Here is an 8,299-nt window from a genome sequence, read left to right on the forward strand (position 1 = left end):
GAGGTTTGGTCGAATCTGGATTTTCCCGTATTCTTGTTTTACATATGTTGGCTAAGTTTCATCGAGCAATGCAATTTACGAAATTAATTCGCCCAAGAGCAAGAGCTGCGAACCTACGTTTACTTCTTCTGGGAATGTAATTAACGCAGATTAATAGCATCAATTCCAGACAGGCTTCGACAGTAACTAATTGTACTAACTTTTTGTTCTCCATTTCTTCGATTCTTAATCATCACCAAGGCATATCTACAAGACAGTTTAGTATTCTCTCATTCCCCCCATACCTTCGTTCTTGCTTTTATGATCATCAACCGTGTAGAATCACTCTTAACTCTTTTGCTCCATGTTTTAATTTGTGACTAATCAAAGCCCATGGCTTTCTTTCTTTTATCGTGGTTCATTCGCTTGATTGATTAATTAATTGTGAGTTTGTTAATTGTGAGTAATATTTCCCCCCCTCACCCTAATGCTGGTGTTTTATACGAATGGGACCTTAATAAATAGTTTGGGCTTGATTTATTAAGACTTTATTGTGTTCGCGTGTACTCAAATTTGGATAAAAATGAAGATTCAATTAAACTAGGGAATTAGATTTGAACTTGTAACAATGCGGTTCGTCAAGGTTGGAATACTCTTTTATGTTTTTTTTATATATGTACTAATAGTTGAGAAATTAGATATTATTATTTATTGTATAAAATTTAGGGATAATTTTAAGAAACCACCCCTGAGGTTTCTCATAAATTTACTTAGCTCCCCTAAGGTCACAAAAATTACATCCACCTCCCTTACCCATTTAAAATGACAATAGTAACATTTATATTTTAATAAAACTCCCTTGCTACCATGTGTTATACAAAAGATGGATTTTATATATTTTTTTTCTTTTTATTCATTTCTCTTATAGAAGTATAGAAGAACCATTAATGTTGTCGCTAATATCTATCCAGATCAAATGTTAAACTAATAATATTTTTTAATAACTTTCAATATCATCCAATTTTTTTGTAACTTTTTTTTGGTATCAAGATCAAGAATAAATATTTAAAAATTAATTAAAAACAAATGACCCAAACTCACTGCCAAACTATAGTAATTCCATCAGTAAACTAGTTCATAAACTTTAAGAAAAATGAGATAACACTTTCTTCTGTATCTTAGAAAGAATCAATATCCCCAATAAAGCATTATGAAAAGTAGCAAAAGATTAATTGTTATAGTTGATTATCAAATAATAGATATTGGCATGGAAAACTTAACACTCTTTATGTGTGTGTGTGTCAAATTACTTTTATAAATTTTTAGAAAAACAAATTAAAATTTATAACATAAGGGTATTTTAGAATATTCATTAAAAATTTGACCCCATTTTAAGATTTGGTTACCAAAATATCAAATCAAGAGAGGTAAATGTAAATTTTAAAATATCAAGAGAGCTAAGTGAAATAGTTAGAAACCTCGAGAGAGGTTTCTAAAATTACCCCTAAAATTTATATGTATTATTAAAAACAAACATTATAAACATTAAAACAATAAAAAAAAAACTTATGAACTTTCAAATCTAGGTCAAACGTATTAGAGATAAAATCAAATCAATCTGGATCTTAAATTTTAAACTTGTATAGTATTCAAATACAAATTCAAAGTTGAGTGAAATTTTTGTGTTTGGATAGCAAATTAGTTACACAAATTTATTTACTTTCATTATACATATATTTTTTCAATTTCATTTTTATCACTTTTTTTTTTCAAAAAAATTGCCCCAAATAATCTGTCATCCAAACACGCTTGAATCAAATCAATCGATAACTTAAAAAAGAAAGATAGATCCTCAATTCATCTACAGTCCTACTCCTGGTTTCTCGGTCTCATTGTGGGAATGCAGAATTACAGAGCGGATCCTCAATTCTATCGGAAGACGCTACTATGATTTTCGCCGGGCCTTTGAACTCGAACGTGTTATTCCGCTTTGGACTTTGGAGGCGGAAAGTTGGCGGCCGGGAACGGCGGGGGTCTGTGATAACTGGATACGGGGCAGGAGCGGTCGTCAGGCCGACCGCTCCTGAACGGTCTCCTCACAATAAAAAATGTGAGGAGACAAATGAGCCAAGTCAGCAAGTCTTCAGCAGGGCAAGGAACGACGCCGTTTCAAATAAAAAAATATTGACTTCCAAACGGGAGCAGACGGAGCAAACGGAAGATTCGTGATTTTGAAATTCAAGTTAAAATTTTGAACTAGCCGCAGAAAACAAAACTTCAGCGGAGAGTCTTGGCGTGCTTGTGAAGGTAATCTACTCTGACCGACCGCTCACTAAAGGTAGAAAGCTGAAGTTCGGCTGGGCTTCAACCTACTGGGTGTTTCTAGGTGAAGTGGGTGAAGTCTACTCTGATGAAAGTAGTAATTGACAGAAAAGTGGGTGGAGAGGCAGGCGGCAAGGGAGAATAAAACAGAGACGAAATCAGAGTTTGTCCGTAAAACTGAATAGCAGAAGTAGCTATGGTCTTCAACTGGGTATGAGAGTGTTGTATCCATTTTGAATGCAACCAAGGCAGGCGGTAAGGTAAAAGCAAACAGAGAAAATTGAGCATTTCATGAAGCCAGATTTTGTCCTTCAACTTAATAACAGAAGCAGCTACGCTCTCCGACTTCGGTGAAACGTAAAGCGTATTAGCAGACCAAGGTAACGTGAGTGAACCATGCTAGTAACTGTGGCCAATAATTTGTCACCCAAATGCACATCTGTTAAATGAATGATGAAATTAGAGTCATTGAAGACATAATATGAAGATGATAGAAAAATAGTGAAATTGTACTATATTTGTGTGTGTGTATCGTATCGTATCTGTGTGTGTGTGTGAGCATTCAACTTTTCAGTGATGGACTATATTGGGATAGTAGTTATTGGAAGACCTTTCAAGTAAACTGTCGAACGGAATTAGGGAAAGATGAGAGAAACAAAGTCACATTTAACAAGTGAATTAATGTACATCCTGTTGTAAATTAGTTACATGTTATAGCTACCGTATTACAATTGATATATATCATTGTGCATGTAGTAGTTGGTTCATGATCATGGGGCAATATTAGTTTGCCCCTCTCGTGACCATGCAGTGTGTATAAAATGGAGGCGTAGAGTTGAATGAGGTGAAGTAGAGGAAAAGACATATATGTGAATAATAAATGGGTGAACCTTGTGTTGTAAGTAAATTACATGATGTAAGAAATATATTATAATGAGTAGAAAGTGCTTGTTTGGCTCTCAAAATGTAGAAATAATAGAAAATGCGGAGTTGGCTTATGCGGTTGACAGTAATGAATGACATAAGGTCCAGTGTGCTAAAGAACCTAGAATTAAAATATAATCACTAGCGTGGATGTACATTCAGTTAAAATAAACTTACATCATGTGACCAATACATTACAGTCTGTATAACTTGGTGTACATGGAGTTGTATTTGTACATAGATAATGCCGTTGTCTTAGAGTAAAAGTAAGGTGATGTGAATCATTAATCATATTGATAAGCGTAATAATAGAATTTGGTATACGAGTAATGTGTGATTTATAACACATTATGAATGGTAATATACATTTATGTTGTCATTTATGTACATACTATTCATGAAGTGTTGCAAATTAGGGTGTTTGATGCATAATTAGCAGGAGCAGAATAATGGATTGCAGTAAATTGGCAGAAGATCGGACCCCTAAGTTAGGAATGGAATTCAACAATGAAGAGGATGCGTACACATTTTACAACAAATATGCCTTTAAAATGGGATTTAGTGTACTATCTAAATAAAGATAAAGATGGTGTGACCATGTTTAGGAGATATAGTTGCTACAAGGAAGGTGTAAAACGCAAGTACGAAGGTGATGTAATGCCAAAGAGGACACGATCACCGACGAAAACGGGGTGTGGAGCTAAAATGATTATCGTGTTACTTAGAGGGACAATGAAATACCGTGTGCATGACCTTGTTTTAGAACATAACCATGAGTTGCACATTACTCAATGTTCGCACATGATACCATCACAAAGAAAAGTGAGTGAGGCTTAAGGATTTCAAGCTGAAATAAGCGAGGATGCTGGGCTTTCATTGAAACAGAGCCATGAGCTTATGGGAAAGGAGGCAGGTGGCTTGGGAAATGTGGGATATACTCGGGAAGATCTAAAACGATATCTTCGTACTCGACGGGAAAGGAGTTTGAAATACGGAGAAGCAGGTAGCATGCTGAATTATTTTCAAGAGCAAACACTCAAGAATCCATCTTTTTTTCATGCCGTACAGCTGGATTGTGAAGAGCAGATAACGAATATTTTTTGGGCTGATGCAGGAATATTAATTGACTACAACTTTTTTTGGAGATATAGTCACATTCGACACAACCTACAAAACAAATAAAGAATACCGGCCTTTTGGAGTGTTTGTGGGTTTTAACCAACATAGGCAATTTGTGATATTCGGTGCTGCCCTTATGTATGATGAGACTATAGATTCTTTCAAATGGGTGTTTGGTACATTTCTAGAAGCAATGTACGAAAAGCGTCCAAGTACCATACTAACCGACCAAGATCACGCCATGGCAGCCGTTCTTTCAGTTGTCATGCCTGAAACATTTCACGATCTATGTACGTTTCACATAAGATGTAATTTTATGAAACATCTTGACAATCACTACAAGGAAAATAGTGACCTTCCATACATGTTTGGTGCCTGCATGTATGACATTGAAGAAGTGAAACAATTCAACAAGTTGTGGGAGGCGATGGTGAAGAAGCACAATCTTGAAAATAATGAATGGCTTTCCGGGCTGTATCGAATTCGTGATAAATGGGCAAGGTGCATGATGAAAGAAAGATGGACCGCGGGAATGCGAAGCACCCAACTTAGTGAAAGTCTAAATGCAGCAATAAAAAATTATTTGAAACTGGATCACGACCTTGTGCAGTTCTTTAGACATTTCAATCTGGTGGTTAATGATAAGAGACATAATGAACTCATTGCAGAATATGAAATGAGGCAAAAGCTTCCCATGGTAGGGTTGAGGCAAACACTTATGCTTGTGCATGCAGCAGAGACGTATTCACCAACCGTATTTGTTGCATTCCAAAATGAATATGGTGAGTCAACATCTATGGTTATATTGAGACAACAAGATCCAAGGATGTTTGTGGAGTTTGCGGTAATGAGGTATGATGGAGGACCTGAAAGAATAGTGGTATTCAATCGGACTGATCTAAGTGTACGCAGTAGTTGCAAAAAATACGAGAATGAAGAAATTTTATGTGGGCATGCGTTGAAAGTGTTTGATACCGTGGGCATAAAGACAATTCCTCCGGAATACGTTAAGAGGCGATGGACAAAAAGACCTCGAGCTGGGGACTGTTTTGATCGGCGAGGACAGGAAATTGTGGTTGATTCAAAAGTAATCATTTCAACTCGTTATCGGGAACTCGCTCCAACCATGATTAAGGTCGCAACTCGAGCAGCAATGTCGGAGGACACCAGCAAAGTAGTAATCACCGTCATATCCGATTTGGCAAAGAGAGTTGAGCTCCTCCTCTCAGAAAGTGAAGAGCAACCTTCACAAAATCATAAAAATCTGAATGTGGAGGAACGAGATAAAATTGAAATTGTAAATGAAATGGGAGAGGCAATAGTCGCAAGAGGCATTAAGAAACGAGGCTGTGAGAAGAGAAGTAGAGTGATGCGAAGTTGGGTCGATAAATTTGATAGAGTAAAAAGAAAATCTAAATTGTCAAGAACTACAGAGACTACGGTATGGATCCAATTTTTGTGATGGTAAATATTTATGGGAAAAAATTCTTATTATATAACCGTTAAGTAAAGTTTAGGTACCATTCAGTATGAAATAACATTAATGTCGTGTCAAATATACAGGTCTCAGAATCGGAGCCGACATCGATTGAATTTGATGAACACATATTTATGGGATGTCGCTCACCTACTGACTCAGTTTCGATTAGTATAAAATGATCAAAGCTTTAGCTTTTATTTAAATGTTTCTAACAGCATAATTCGTTATATGGATGTTACATTATGTGATAATTTTGTTACGCCTGTCATCCTCCCTGATATATTTATTTTGTCTGTTTTATACAATTATTTGGTTCTTCAAAACTCGTAGGCGCATTCAAGGAGCCAGTCAGTGAATGGCCCTCCAAATGCTGTTGCTCCCGAAATCGAAGAAAGTGAAATGGTATGCATACATTTAGTAGGAAAAATAAAAACTTTGTTATTCGTATCGTATAACTCCTTTAGGCGTTTTGTCATGGTCAACACCCGGACGTTTGAAAGCATGTATATTATTCAGTTAACGTATGCTTGTTTCTATAACAAAATGTTTTGTATTATCCGAAAGTTCACCGTTTGGCTAATCAGGGGCCTCCTGCAACAGTCCCTACAGAATGAATGCACCCCAAATTTTCTATTTTTTTCAAGCATAACTCCGTCAGAGATATATTAACGGTTTGATATATCGTTTCTTGTTATAATGTCTACTCCAATTTAACTTTTGAACCGAGAAATATAGGCACTGGTAATGATTTGTTAACAGTTGAATATTTATTTTATATCATATAGGAGGAGCGTGCGGCAATTTCAAGACACTGTGATATTGATGGATATAATGTATTTTCACCATCACCACAGGTGACAAACATTTATCATTATATCACATCTTTATGTAGTACTGTTAATTGGATATTTGGCGACTTGGATATCGTATATTATTAACCGTATGTACCATTAGGTGTATTAGCTGATTTGCCATCGTTACATATTTCAGGAAAGAAATAACACCCAGGGATTGCGACTAACTGTTGACGTCGCCACCCCTCAGATGCAGGTTGATGAATGATGTGTACCTCTAATTTTTTAACGACACATTAATTGGTTGACCAAACTATTGAGTTCTAATTATCCATTCATCAAGTTGACCTCATTTTTTGGTGTTAGTACTTCTCTGTTGAAGATATTGTTCAGTTTCAATCGCTTCGCTATTGTGAGTTTCTTTTAATAGACAATTTGGAAATGAATTAGTGCATGTCTTGAATGAGATTTGCGGCGTTTTTGGAAGCTCAGTTGTGATTGGACCTCCATATCGTCCTGATTGGGAATGCTGCATATCTACGTTACAAGCAGTTAATAAGGTGTTACAAGTTATTCATGTGCTTGTACAGACACCTTCAATATTTCACTGTGTTCAAATTTAGACAAGTGGATAGAAAGTTTATAATAATGTCCAGTGTTAATAGTCATCAAGTATTTTGTAATGTGTTGTGTAAAGTTATTAAGAATTTATAAAGTTTACTGAAAATTAGAGTAACAATTTTCAATACGATTGAACGTGCTTCGCTATGTTTATGGTATTTTTTCATTGAATACCATAACAAATGACTGTTGTGATATATATACCATTGTCCAGCATTCAGTTACAACCGTAAATAACATCTTTATTGCTCGTTGATGGCACTTAGAATGGTTAGATGTATCATATAGCAATCGGCCTTTACAAATTATTATTATTTTGGATAAGTATGCGTTGCTGAATTATTATGTGCCATTTAGTCACCAAAAAAATTACTTTTGGCACTACATACGGGTCAGATTTTCAGAACGAACGGTTCGCACCATTTGTAATGATGTACTACAGGCACTTCGATAGGTTTTACAAGAATCTTTCAAATTGAATTATGATAAAATAAACTTTCAGGCCAATAATGGGAAGGTAATAGTACAAGGGATAGGCTAATTTCCAACAGTTAAAACTAAGTTTTATAATACAACAAGTATTCATAACGAAGCGTACAGAATGTGTTACAACCAAACTTTTGTTGTTGTGGGATATAAAACTGCAACCACGCCCTTTTATAGTCCGCAGGACCCTCCCAATGTCCTAAAATATCAGGGGCCAACGTAATGGGTATGAGAGAATATGGGTATGAGAGGATAAAGTAATGGTTGTGGGTTCACCGGGTGAGTATCACACGGGTGGCAGTTAATATGTAGCTCCAGAGATTATAAACTAGCAACCATGGAGTCAAGTTTGCTGCAAGTCTTTACGTACAAACCGTGAAAGCGGCATTACAAGACATTCGAACAGTGTTACGATGAGTTACTGTAGTGTTACGAATGTGCTTTAGTATTTAATATTTGTTGGTCAACTAGTTACGAATAATGTAATCGTGCCCAGGTTCAATTTGTTTGTGTAAGTAATTACTCTTGAAATCTGTAAAATTAGATTAGAGGATAAGGTTTAGTCCTGCTTGCT

The 8,299-nt window shown here is 35.8% G+C and overlaps 1 protein-coding gene across 1 annotated transcript; it reads left to right on the forward strand.

Moving 5' to 3' along the window:
* Positions 1-4,122: 4,122 nt before the first annotated feature.
* LOC113698916 (protein FAR1-RELATED SEQUENCE 5-like) lies at positions 4,123-6,886 on the forward strand. Its single transcript, XM_072056850.1, has 6 exons — positions 4,123-4,228; positions 4,377-5,785; positions 5,908-5,982; positions 6,155-6,226; positions 6,610-6,678; positions 6,815-6,886. Exons 1-6 carry the CDS (start codon positions 4,123-4,125, stop codon positions 6,884-6,886), a joined length of 1,803 nt encoding a protein of 600 aa, XP_071912951.1.
* Positions 6,887-8,299: the final 1,413 nt, after the last annotated feature.

The sequence above is a fragment of the Coffea arabica genome, chromosome 7c (assembly GCF_036785885.1).
Source record: "Coffea arabica cultivar ET-39 chromosome 7c, Coffea Arabica ET-39 HiFi, whole genome shotgun sequence".
NCBI lineage: Eukaryota > Viridiplantae > Streptophyta > Magnoliopsida > Gentianales > Rubiaceae > Coffea > Coffea arabica.

Bases quoted from the DNA above. Each gene is read 5' to 3' on its own strand.
- LOC113698916 (XM_072056850.1), top strand. From the start codon at position 4,123: ATGGGAAAGGAGGCAGGTGGCTTGGGAAATGTGGGATATACTCGGGAA. The intron at 4,229-4,376 runs GTAGCATGCTGA...TTGGAGATATAG, and splicing joins TTTGAAATACGGAGAAGCAG to TCACATTCGACACAACCTAC. The intron at 6,227-6,609 runs GTATGCATACAT...TATATCATATAG, and splicing joins AAATCGAAGAAAGTGAAATG to GAGGAGCGTGCGGCAATTTC.